General features: G+C 48.7%; 1 protein-coding gene across 5 annotated transcripts in view; it reads right to left on the bottom strand.

Annotated features, from left to right (window-relative positions):
- The window catches only part of ARNT2 (aryl-hydrocarbon receptor nuclear translocator 2), a 204,353-nt gene that overhangs the window by 122,987 nt on the left and 68,316 nt on the right, over nucleotides 1-13,050 (bottom strand). For all 5 annotated transcript variants that reach the window (XM_010843232.1, XM_010843230.1, XM_010843231.1 and 2 more), the window contains exons 4-5: nucleotides 9,593-9,806; nucleotides 4,224-4,437 (exon numbers count right to left, since the gene is read on the bottom strand). In XM_010843232.1, the coding sequence (XP_010841534.1) occupies nucleotides 4,224-4,437; nucleotides 9,593-9,806 (428 nt within the window). The remainder of the gene's footprint in view (nucleotides 1-4,223; nucleotides 4,438-9,592; nucleotides 9,807-13,050) is intronic.

Genomic DNA, 13,050 nt, shown 5'->3' with positions numbered 1-13,050 from the left:
GTCCACACCACTCCATGAGATGGTTGGATGGCATCAGCAATTCAATGGACATGAATCTGAGCAAACTCCGGAAGATACTGGAGGACAGGGAAGGCTGGCATGCTGCAGTCCATGGGGTCGCAAAAGAGTCCGACACCACTTAGCAACTGAACAATTCCATGATGCCTGGTTTCCATTCCAAGGAGACTTTGTGAATCTTCTGACACACTCTTTGTCACCACTCCTCCAGCCAGGGGAAAAATTTTAATTCCACAAAGAAGAACTCCCTCACCACCACCACCCCCAGTGACAACAGTTCTGTGCAAGCACTGTTTTTCTGGGATCCTCAAGTCAGCATGGGCATCTGCAGGCCCCACTGTCATTAGGTGGCTCGTCCCCCGGTCACCACGCACACGCAAGGCCCCACATGCTCAGTCCAGGACGCCCTGCAAAACCTATGCATGGAACAGGGACTCTCTACTGACTGGGAGGCTCAGAGAAGGGGAACTTCGTTGGGTCAAGTGTGCCAGGCTGCCCTGGTTAAATCAGCCCCACCCCAGCAGTTCTTGCCTGGCTCCACACCCCGCCTCCCACCCGATGCCCCATCCAATGGGCCATGTCATCTCTCTCCGGGCCTGAAACCCACCATGCCTAAGGACAGGAGGGTTGAGAAGCCCTAGTCCAATCACTGAAGGCATCATATTGTCCCTGTGGTTTTTTATTACTAGTTTTCCTTACATCTGTACTTTGGCTGGCTGCAAAGCCCAGCTCCCGCCCAGTCCTTGGTCCAGCAAAACCCTGAGGCCCTATCCCAAGCTCCCTGCGCTGGATCAATATGCTTTCACGTTGTGTGTCCTAGGAGATTCGCACTGCACGCTCTCTGGTTCCAGAAGAGACCCGGTCCTCTTCACCACCCTTCTCCACCCAACCTCATGGAGCCCAGCCACTCAGGGTTCACTGGCTCTTCTCTGGCATCTTGGAGAACTCACTCCACTACACCAGCTCTGGCTGCCAAGGCCACCATCCAACGTCCACTCCAGGGACCTTTCTTTCCAAATGTGGTTCACGCTGCCCTTTTCAACACTGCCACACACATTAAAACTTCCCACAGACAGAAGTGTCCACCCAACTCTGGCAAGCCAGTTTGTTAAACCCTTGATCCGGAAACTGACCTGCCTTTGACCATCACTTCCCCCACCCACTGACTACCACAGCTGGGTCTCCTGACTGCTTTCATAAAGCCACATCCTGTGTTCACATACTGGAGTCGGGGGGAAAAAAAGACCGCTCTTTTCAGGGAAGGTGATTTCAGCTGTCAAACCAACACTTCCTGGCTGATGTATTCTCCCTTTCACATCCCTTCCAAGATCGTTAACTTCCCAAGGCGTGTCCCCTACGATGTCTGTAGGGAGTTCTCTCGTTCAGCCCCAGCTGTGCAATGGCGGACCATGTCTTTCTCTGAGTCTGTTTCAGCACCGTTGTTTTACACATACGGAGAGCTCATCCCTGCACATCGTAGACACTGTCCACATACCTTAATCCTTCATTACCTTCCTCCTTTGTGTGTGTCATTGATAACCAACACTGAGAAAATTACTATTATTGTTCAGAAACAGCGGTACTCCTGTCACTTTTTAAAAACATTTTAAAAATTAATTTTATTGGGGTATAGTTTGGTAGTATGGTATAGACCCAGCTCATCTTGAGTGGTGAGAAACTGGACATGGGACTCCTATCCAGAGATTTGGGCCCTTTGGAGAGAGGGGCTTCCCCGGTGGCTCAGTGGTAAAGAATCTGCTTGCAAAGCAAGAGACCCAGGTTTGATCCTTGGGTTGGGAAGATCCCTTGGAGAAGGGAATGGCAACCCACTCCAGTATTCTCACTGGAGAATCTCATAGACAGAGGAGCCTGGTGGGCTCTAGGCCATAGGGCTGCAGAGAGTCAGACGTAACTGAGAAACTAACCCTAACACAGAGCGAAAAGGTGGCTGTCTGCAGCCCAAGAGAGAGCTCTTACCAGAAACCAAACCTGTCAACACCTTGATCTTGGACTTCCAGCCTCCAAAATTGTGAGAAAATAAATGACAGTGGTTTAAGCCACCCAGTGTGTGGTATTTTGTTATGTCAACCCTAGCAGACTGCTGCTGTTGCTGCTGCTGCTAAGTCGCGTCAGTCTTGTCTGACTCTGTGCAACCCCATAGATGGCAGCCCAACAGGCTCCCCCGTCCCTGGGATTCTCCAGGCGAGAACACTGGAGTGGGTTGCCATTTCCTTCTCCAATGCATGAAACTACAATATAAAAGCACTGCCTCACTGCTCACCAGGCTTCTGCTGAACACCTACTGTGTGCCGAGCATTGAAGAGGTACTTTAGGCAGACTCAGAAGAAAATGAGACTCCAGTGGCTCTCGGTGTTGGTAGGAGGAACACGCTGCACAAACAGATCTGTCATAAAGCGGAACATAGGGATCATGGTAGAAAGTGTTGCTCAACCACGTCCGACTCTTTGCAACCTCATGGACTAGAGCCCCCCAGGCTCCGCTGTCCATGGAATTCTCCAGGCAAGAATACTGGAGTGGGTGGCCATTCTCTTCTCCAGAGAATCTTCTAGACCCAGGGATCAAACCTGGGTCTCCTGCATTGCAGGCAGATTCTTTACTGTCTGAGCCACCAGGGAAGCCCTATCATGGTATACTCAGCTCTCCTATAATGCTTTTTTGAAAAAGCAAATCTTGGGACTTCCCAGGTGGTCCAGCAGTGAAGAGTCCGCCTTGCAATGCAGGGGGACACAGGTTCATTCCCTAGTCGGGGAATTGAAACCCCACAGGCCAAAGAGCAACTAAGCTCATGTGCTGCAACTGTTGAGCCTTCAAGCCACAACTAGAGAGTCTGTGCACTGCAATGGAAGATTCCGCATGACACGACAAAGAACCTACATGCTGCAACCAAGACACAACACAGCCCAATAAATAAACAAAATAATTAAAAATGCAATTCACTGATACATTGGGTGACAATTTGATCAGAATGTGAATTCTGTGTTTGCTTATGCTTGATTTTATCTGTAAGAAGGACTACATGAACACAGAAACTGCACCCAGCTGAATAGAGCCACACCGGAATTCACAAAATGTACACACTCTGGCACACAGCAGCTGCCCTGATTTACCACGTGTGTTATGAGCCACAACTATCCACATGCTGTGTTACAGCTCTTGATTTCTGCCTGATTTCACACAATGATCCTTGGACCACTTTCACACCAACACCCAAGTTCTGAGGCTCACTTAAACAAGTCAGCTTCAAGTCAGGTTTCAAGGTCAAGTGCCATAAATTTCTTAGCCACTTAATGTGTCAAGCAATGCTCCCATTTTTATTAGGTTCCTAGTTTTGTTCTTATCTAAAAATCTAGCCCACTTTCCCCTCCCAAGACCTCTGGTTTTTATTTCATGATTTTGTTTCTTGCAGTGATTTTTATAACATGTTATTTTGTGGTATAGCAGAGCTAACTGTATTTTAAATGTCTCAATAAGAAATTTCACTTCCCATAAGTAAGGCCTGGAAAATCAACACCTATGATTAGGTTCATAAATAATCACACACTTGTGGGTTGTGGCTAATGTGTAAACAATGCCTCCTAGTGGCAACATCCCATAATTGGAGGTAAAATATAGGAAAAAATCATGCGTTAACACATGTATACCTGTGGTGGATTCATTTTGATATTTGGCAAAACTAATACAATTATGTAAAGTTTAAAAATAAAATAAAATTTAAAAAAAAGAAATGAGTTTTTAACATGTTACAGGATAAATGAAACTATTAAACAAGTCAAACCCTTTATGAAAGCAGTCAAACATTTTCTTCACCTGTAGGCAACTTTTTCTGACCTCAAACTTCCCAGTACTTTTAAAATTTACTTATTTTAACTGGACGATAACTACTTTACAGTATTGTGATAGTTTCTGCCATACATCAGGGTGAATCGACTGTAGACATACATGTGTCCCCTACTATTCTGTGCCCCCCCACCTCCCTCCCCACCCCATTCCTCCAGGTTGTCACAGAGCACTGGCTTTGGGCACCCTTCGTCATCATCAAACTCCCACAGGCTATCTATTTTACATATGTAATATGTAAAATATTTTACATATGTAATATATTTGTTCCAGTGTTATTCCTTGGTATGTTTAAGGAAAGAAGATTTTCTCTAGGGAGAAAACTTCATGGAGAGAGCGACACTGACCTGTCATTGAGTTTTCTGAGGTGCACAGCTGTTCTCTCAGCTTCTCCACGTCGTCAGGATGTACCTGCTCATAGAGGGTGCTCCCGAACCACTCTGACTGGGGTTGATTCAACACAGGGGTGACAGAGTCGGACACGTAAATCACTCTGCCCGTCTCAGCTGCCACTACAAACAGAAACCCGTCAGCCGCTTCAAGGATGAGATGCTTCAGTTCCTGGGAAGAGAAGATCACGATGAGGACCTGACATGGACAAACCCAGGTCAGGTAAACAGTTTTATTAGCAACCTTCAATTTTCATTCAGAAGCTCATTATGATACACAAATGCTTTTAGGAACTCTTTTTTTTTCCCCAGAAAATGAGCTTTAAAAGTGCACAAAGCAGACTTCCCTGGTGGTACGGAGGATAAGAATCTGCCTGCCAATGCAGGGGACACGGGTTCAATCCCTGGCCCAGGAAGGTTTTATGTGCCAAAGAGCAACTAAGTTTGTGCACCGTAACTCTGAAGCCCATGCACCTAGAGTCTGTGCTCCATTAACAAGAGAAGCCACTGCAATGAGAAGCCCCCACACCACAAGGAAGAGTACTCCCTGCTGTTCACAACTAGAGAAAGTCCACTCAGCAATGAAGACCCAGTGTAGCCAAAAATAAATGAATAAGTTATTTTTTTAAAAGAAGTTCAGAAAGCTCATACTAAGCCCTAAGATACAGCTGCTCCAAACACAGTTAACTGTCTTTAGTCCTCTTTTTTATGATTTTTTTTAAATGTGGATCATTTTTAAAGTCTTCACTGAATTTGTTAAAATATGCTTTTATTTGGCCATGAGGCATGTGGCATCTTAGCTCCCTGCCCAGGGATCAAACTCGCACCCCCTGCATTAGAAGGCAAAGTCTTCATCACTGGACCACCAAGGAAGTCCCTTAACTTGCTCTCGCTTAAGGAAAGAGGAAATTCCCAGCCCAGTGGAATCAGAAAGTATTGGGTCACAGAGGTGTGAATGGCCTCTCCTACATTTTCAAACTGCAGTCATGTCACTGGAGCACACGATGGTCCGGGAAGGGAGGGGAGGACCACGAGAAAGTGGGAAGAGAGAAGGAAAGGCAGCAGGCGTCTCCCCAGCCACCGCCTGCCATGCTGCTAGTGCTCCCACTCCTCTTCTCTTCCTTTCTGAGCTGAATGCTGGCAGTGGATATGAGGGCCTCACTTTACATCGTCTGTCAAACTCCCAGAACTCTGTGACAGCTGACATCTCAACAGAGTCCCAGGGTAATCCCAGGAGGTGGCAGGGATACCAACATTGTCCGTGTCCCTTGGCAGTGAGAAGAGAGTTTAACTGTGCCAGCCCTGGAGTCACACTGACTCACAGGCTCATGACTGTTGGTGCCGGCAGGAAGGATGGATGAATGGGCGGCAGGAAACCCTCAACATCCCGAGAGGGATGCAGAGTGGGCAAGATCAACTTTGTTCAAATGAGATGCCTTTTCTTTGCAGTGCCTGCAGGCAGCCCAGGGGCAGCTATCTCCCCTGTCAGTCTCATGTCAGGCTCAGGGGCCCTTTCCTGCTGAATGCAAGGGGCTCCGTCCTTGCAGGACTTGGGGACCAACTCTTCCACGTATGCCGGAGTCCACAGCCAGCTCTCCATCCACCTCACACACTGCTCAGGCCCCAAAGAAAAAAGGGATTCTTCTGGTCAGCGGTTGGCAAACAATTCTTGCTGGGAATTCTTTGCTGTTTTGTTGTTTAGTCGCTAAATTGTGTCTGGCTCTTTTGTGACCCCATGGATTGTAGCCCGCCAGCCTCCTCTGTCCATGGACTGTCCACAGACTGAACCCACAGCTCTAACATCTCCTGCATTGGCAGGCGGATTCTTCACCACTGAGCCACCTGGGAAGCCCCAAATTCCTTGCTTCCGTGTAATTGCAGGTGGGCTTTCCTGGTGGCTCAAGTGGTAAAGAATCCATCTGCCAAAGCAGGAGACTCGGGTTCGATCCCTGGGTTGGGAAGATCCCCTGGAGTAGGAAATGGCAACCCGCTCTAGTATTCCTGCCTGGACAATCCCCAAGGACAGAGGAGCCTGGCAGACACAGAGGAGTCCATAGGGTCACAAAGAGTTGGAAACAACTGGGTGACTAAACAACAACAACAAAAACTGGAAGCCCTGCTGTAACAGAGTAAGGGCCACCTGTGTGGAGCCTGGAGCATCCGGCCCCGCCCTTGGCATCCGACCTGAGGGCGCCCAAAAGCTCAAAGACTAGGAAACGTGAGTCAGCTGGTGAGCAGAACCCAGGGAGGTCTCCGAGCCCTCGGCTGAGTCAGAACTCTTACATCCTTTGCCTGGGAATTGGGTGCGGAAGCGGGCTATACAATCATTTTGTAAAGAAACGTTTATTTTCCCCCTTTGTCTTGTTTCGCACTTCCGCTGTGCCATCCCTCTTGATGATGACTTAGTTCAGAAGACTGGGTCAGCAGTTTTATTTTCAGTGTTGAGATGGTCTTCCCAACAGGAAGGACGGTAACACATAAAACAGGTTGTCTGGGAAAGTAGAGAATTCTGTCTCCAAAGGAGAGGAAGTGGACAAGTTGACTCCATTTATGTTTTCACAGTTTCAGCCCTTTTTAGGGACTGTGGGAAGGGCTTATAGGCCAGAGCTCACCCTCCTCACGGGCCCCTCTTTCTACACCCTCCCCTCTGGTTTTCATCTTCTGGGAGCACCCCACTCATGACCAAGGTCCTGTGCCCTGAATCCAGAAGCAGTCTTGCCCCTCTCTTTGTTAAGCCAACAGGAAGGTCTCAAAGCGCAGACGGTGGAGTCAAAGGAGACCACCAACTCCAGCTCTTCCACTTCACTGTGCAAGTCTGGGCTCCGGATGTAGTATCTTTGGCTTCTGGCTGTTGTTTTTCTTTTTTTTTTCATGCTTTTTTCTTGGGGTAGGGGGAAAGATTTTGTGAGGTTAAATGAGATCTTGAATGTGAAGGACTTAGTAAGGGCTTGGCGAACAGTAGGTACTTAACATATGTGGCTGTTGTCATTATCAACAGGCTACCAAGGAACGGAGAGATGAATGGGGGGAGAGGATGCATGTGACTTGCATAACTGCCTTCTCTCTTTTCTCCATTTTCTTTCTTTTTTAAAAAGCATTTAAAAAATATATTTATTAATTTGGCTGCATCAGGTCTGAGTTGTGGCATGTGGGATCTTCAGTTGTAGCATGCAGACTCTTAGTTAGGGCATGCAGGATCTAGCTCCCTGACTGGGGATCAAATCTGGGCCCCCTGCATTGGGAGCACAGAGCCTTTAGCCACTGGACCACCAGGAAAGTCCCTCCATGTTTCTAATCCCCAGTCACTTAAAGAAATTAATGTCAAATAGGGACCCCAACAGGGTTTTTATAAGGATTAAAGAAATGTAAAGGAAAAGCCTTTTACTAACCCCAGCGGTTAGGACGTGCATAATGCATTTCTGTCTGCTTACCTGCCAGCTAGGCTTCCCTGGTGGTTCAGATGGTAAAGAACCCGCCTGCCAATGCAGGAGACCCTGGGTTCAATCTCTGGGTCGAGAAGATCCCCTGGAGGAGAGCATGGCAACCCACTCCAGTATTCTTTCCTGGAGAATTCCATGGACAGAGGAGTCTGGCAGGCTATAGTCCACGGGGTCACAGAGAGTCCGACATGACTAAACGATTAACACTACTTTCACACTATCCACCAGCTAGTCATCTTTCATTCCACTCCAGCTCCATGTTAAACACTCTACTCTGCCTCCTCCCTTACCTGTCTCCACAACCCTGCCAGGTGGGAGCCATTGCTGTGTTAACCTTAACCCTTTTACAGAGGTGGAAATGGGTTGGGCATTCTGCCCTGGACTACCGTGTTCCATGGCTCCCAGCGAGGGTCACCCCACTGCCACAGCTCTTCAAACCTTGAGATGAAGAGCACATGGGCACTGGGATGACAAAAAACCCTTGCTAAAAAGTCTGCCACACAGGAATTCATGTGAGCTCCTCTTTCCTTGCTCTTTTTCTAAACCTAATGCTTAGATTCCTCACTCCAGCAAAACACACGATTCTGTCTCTGGACACATCTTCTCACCCCTTCCTTCAAGGCTCTGTTCTCACCGGTTTCTCAAGTCTCCCCATGTGGACCCCTTCCTCTGCTCTCTTTCTATGCACACGTGGGGCTCCCTCCCAGCAGGCCAGCGCTGACTCTGTCCCGGGCAGCCCCTGACAAGCCTGAACACTTCTTCCTGCCCGTGTGCCTGACAACACATCACTTCCCTGTCCCCCTGCCGGCACCAAGTCCACTGTCCCCTTTATCCTGCAGAAGCCCTCAGGGCCAGGAAGGCAGAAAGCTCATGTTTATCTACAGATGATCGAATACAAGCCGACAATATCTGACCAGCACGGGGAAGAACAAGGACCCAGAACACAGGCCTTCCAGGATGTGGAATGGTCAAATTACAATATATCAATACTTCCCACAGACCACCTCTCGGGTTCACTGTTCTTAACTCTGCAAAGACCAGGATAGCTGTTAAAACACATGGTTCTGGGGTCTGACCACCCTGTGTCACCTCTTGGTCTGCACTGAGCAGTAGACACTTTCAAAGCCTCCACTTCTTCATCTCTAAAGCGGGGATGAATAACAGCAGCTTCCTCCTTGAGCCAGAATAAGGATTCAGTGAAATCCTGCACAGAAAGGACATGACTTCAACTGGGCTCAGGGCAGAGGCCGGCTACGTGCTGGCTGTTAAGTCCTTGTCACTATGATTGCTGCGACATCTACCAAAACTTTCCTCATGATGACGACCGTCACTGCTAGTCTAGCACAGAAGAACTGGGTTTGCCGGCTTTTTCCTGGGTTAGCATGTGCTAAGCACAATATCTCTTTTTGCTTTGAGTGATGTCTTATTAAGGTGGTTGTTGTTCAGTCACTCAGTCGTGTCTGACTCTTTTGCGATCCCATGGACTGTAGCCAGCCAGGCTCCACTGACCATGGGATTCTTCAGGTAAGAATACTGGAGTGGGTAGCCATTTCCTCTTCCAGGGGATCTTCCCAACCGAGGGATCAAACCTGCATCTCCTGCACTGGCAGGCAGGTTCTTTACCACTGAACCATCAGGGAAGCCTGTCTTATTAAGGTACATGGTGAGGGAAAAAAGCAGAGGATGCAAAATCAGAAAGACAGTCCCCAGAAGAGAGTTCCCTAGTGAAGTGTAGGAATAAAATTGCCTGCTTTCGTCCCCACCTCAGCCTTTCACCCCACGCAGTTTATCTCATCTTGGTGACGCTGTCATTCTCGCCACTCTCTGCCCTCCCAGGAATGTGGTTACCAGGGGAGCAAGGAGCACAGACGAGGAGTGAACAGGTACCTGTTCCGTCAGGAACGAAGGCTTGTAGGCACCGTCCGTGGACTTGTTCCCGGTGCCCCGCATGGACTTCATGTGAGAGACGGCCATGCGCAGGATGGTGAGCTTGTCAGGCTTCCGGGCCAGTGCACTGCACGTGGGAACCATGTCCGAGAGCTCGGTGATGTACTGAGTCATCTTGTTCCGCCGCCGCCTCTCGATCTCACTGTGGTTCTCTCTTCCCGAAAGCACAAGATCAGGGTGGGGGAAGAGAGACGGATCAGACCAGGGCTTACTGTCTAACGGGGTAAAACGGCACATCCCTAACACCAAGTCACCAAAAGACGAACTGGTGATGGCTCACTCAGTGCCTTATGTGAGTGTGTCGGTGGGGTATATAGCTGCTTTGCAATGTTGTGTTAGTTTCTGCTGTACAACCACCTGAATCCGCCATACGTATACATATGCCCCTCCTTCTTGGGCCTCCCTCCCAACCCATCCCCATCCCACCCCTCTAGGTCATCACAGAGCACTGAGCTGAGCTCCCCGTGCTATACAGCAGCTTCCCCCTAGCTATCTGTTTACACATGTAGTGCGTATATGTCAATCCTACTCTCTCAGTTCGTCCCACCTCCCCGCATATCCATTCTCTGTTTGCATCTCTATTCCTGCCCTGCAAATAGGCTCATCTGTACCATTTTTCTAGATTCCACATACATGTGTTAATATACATTCCATCCATACATATTTGTTTTTCTGACATCACTCTGTATACAGGCTAGATCCATCCACATCTCTGTGGATAAATGACCCAATTTTGTTCCTTTTTATGACTAAGTAATATTCCACTGTATATATGTACCAATCATCTTTATCCATTCCTCTGTGAATGGACATCTAGCTTGCTTCCATGTCCTGGCTATTGCAAATAATGCTGCAATGAACACTGGGGAGTGTATGTCTTTTTGAATTATGGTTTTCTCTGGGTACATGCCTAGTAGTGGGAGTGCTGGGTCATATGGCAGTTCTATTTTTACTTTTTTTAAGGAACCTCCATGCTTTGAACACATCTTAGAGCAGCTTCTGGACACCTTAGCAAGCTGTCTCAGGGCATGGGGTGGGAACAGACTTCCACAGATACCTCAGTCTCATCTCTAAACATGTCTTCAAAGCTTCCACTGCTCACATGTACCTAGGTATTAATACTTTTTAATAAGCATAAAGAATGAAGACATGACCCTTCAGGCGTCCAAAGTGAACCAAACACGCTTTCCAAGTGCACCCACGAATGCTAGGCTTGCACGAATATCCACACATTGAATGTAATAGTTATCACCGACTTGAAACAAATGGTTTACCTTGACCCACAATGAGAAACACGTCTAGCCTCCTCGCCATTCCTGGCATCCCTAAGCAGACAGCCACGCCACAGACCCACATCCCATCACGTTGTGAACAAGCCCCTGCTCTAACAGCAGCACATTTTCCACAGCCTAGTAACAGAATATGCATACCTGCTCTCTAACAACAGAGCCAAAAAATCCCAGCACTGCCAGGAATTCTGAAAGTGACACTCAGTGACGTGCTTAAGATAAAAAACGAACAGAAGGGACAGGAAAGTGTTTCTGTCTCGAAATGATCACCTCTAGGCTTGACAGGGAGTAATAGCCAATCCAGTTCCATGACACGGAGACAAAGCTGTCACGTGGGGTAAAAGAATTGTCTAAAAACACAGCACACGTCTCTGGTGGGATTTAGGGTTTCATTGGTGCTCATAGGCTGAGGGTGGCAGTGACAGCAAGAAAGGAAGAGCCCTGGGCAAGGCTGCCTCACACACTGCTTGTATTCACAGGACTTTGCACACCCTGCCCTCCAGGCCAGGAGCAGATGCCAAGTGGGCCTGATTGTGGGCAGGTCTCACGTGAACATACAAACAAAATGAGGGGAGTGAGACTGTGGTGAGGGAATTTCCCCGGTGGTCCAGTGACTAAGACTCGGCACTCCCAATGTTGGGGGCCCAGGTTCCATCCCTCGGCACTAAGACTCGGCCCCCAGTGTTGGGGGCCCAGGTTTCATCCCTGGTCGGGGAACTAGAGCCCACATGCCTCAGCTAAAAATCCTGTGTGCCACAACCAAAACTCCATGCAGCCAAATAAATAAATATGAGTAAATAAATATTTAAAAAAATAAAAGCCTGAAGTGAGTGGACTTGGGTGGGCCTGGTGAGCACCTCTGTATGGAAAGCACTGAGCCAGGTGCCCAGAGAGGACGGGCCAAACGGACCAAGGAATGTCCCGCTCCCGTCCTAAAGGAGCGAAGTGTTTGCTCAGGACAGTAAAACATCACCTTGAAGAGTGGAAATGAAGGCAGGCGTGATCAAATGCTCTGAGAGGCACATGGAAAGTAAAGCCCACAGGAGAGAGTAAGGGAGGAGAGGAGGAGGTGGTCCTGGGGGCCACAGGGGCTGAGAGGGTGCGGGAGCAGCTGAGAGGCAGTTGGCCCTGACCTGGCAGCAGGTAAAGGGGGTGCACTATGGGAAGAGCATCAGTGGGATCAAAGAACGGGCTGGAATTGGAGTGAAGCCTTTGGGCAGGAGCAGACAGGCTCTCAGTTCAGTCTGTGTGCTGTGAGCCTGTGGATATTCCCAAAAACGCAGACCCAGACCTTCCTCTCCATTCCTTCAGGCATGCCCCAAATATACAGGGTAGAGTCCAAGCCCCTTCCCTCCCCACTTCCTGCTAATTACCACAGAGACCACCCCAAGGCAGGACTAGGGCATGCCTACTTCTGATCCCATTTCCAAAAGACCCACAGACCAACTTGTTTTGTAAAACATCTGAGAACAAGAGTCTTTGTGAAGTTCTTAAAATGGATCTAAAGCAATTTCGTCACCATGCTGATTCAACCCAACTCATGAGAACAGGTGCTTGAAGGAGACATGAGGACAACTGTTTAAAACAGTATCGACTGGCTAGTGCAGAAAAGGCTCTACTTCATGAAATGAGACTGAAAGAGTTACCAACAGAAGGTCAAAATGAGGAAGAGCTGCAAATTACCTAGCAACAAGCTCTGATAAACAAGTGAGTGTAGCTACTGAATCTATTAAAATATATGTAAAATATGTATATATATGGTTTCATTTTGAAGGATCACGGAGGCAAGAAACAGGAACAATGCCATCTTGTGAAAACAGAAGGAAGTGTCTCCAGGACCAAAGCCACCCCCTCCACAGGGTGCGGAGCGATGGGGATCTGCTTGGAGGAGTTGCAGGGGCAGCCTGTGTACTTAGCATCTGAGTTCCGTGGCCCACATGCAGCATCCATAAAGCAATGATGGGCGTGCACGTGGGCGCCAGGGCGGGGGCCCGGTAGCAGTGACCGCTGGGGACACAGCACAGCATCAGCCGTGACCCCTCTGCTGGGACCAGAGGACCAACCGCCTGGCCCAGGAACATGGCTGCAGATGCCAAGGGCAAGAGGGGG

Source organism: Bison bison, unplaced genomic scaffold, assembly GCF_000754665.1.
Source record: "Bison bison bison isolate TAMUID 2011002044 unplaced genomic scaffold, Bison_UMD1.0 scf7180017864181, whole genome shotgun sequence".
In the NCBI taxonomy this organism is placed as follows: Eukaryota; Metazoa; Chordata; class Mammalia; order Artiodactyla; family Bovidae; genus Bison; species Bison bison.
The sequence above is the reverse complement of the archived record's forward strand: the minus strand, read 5'-3'. Positions and strand labels throughout refer to the sequence as shown.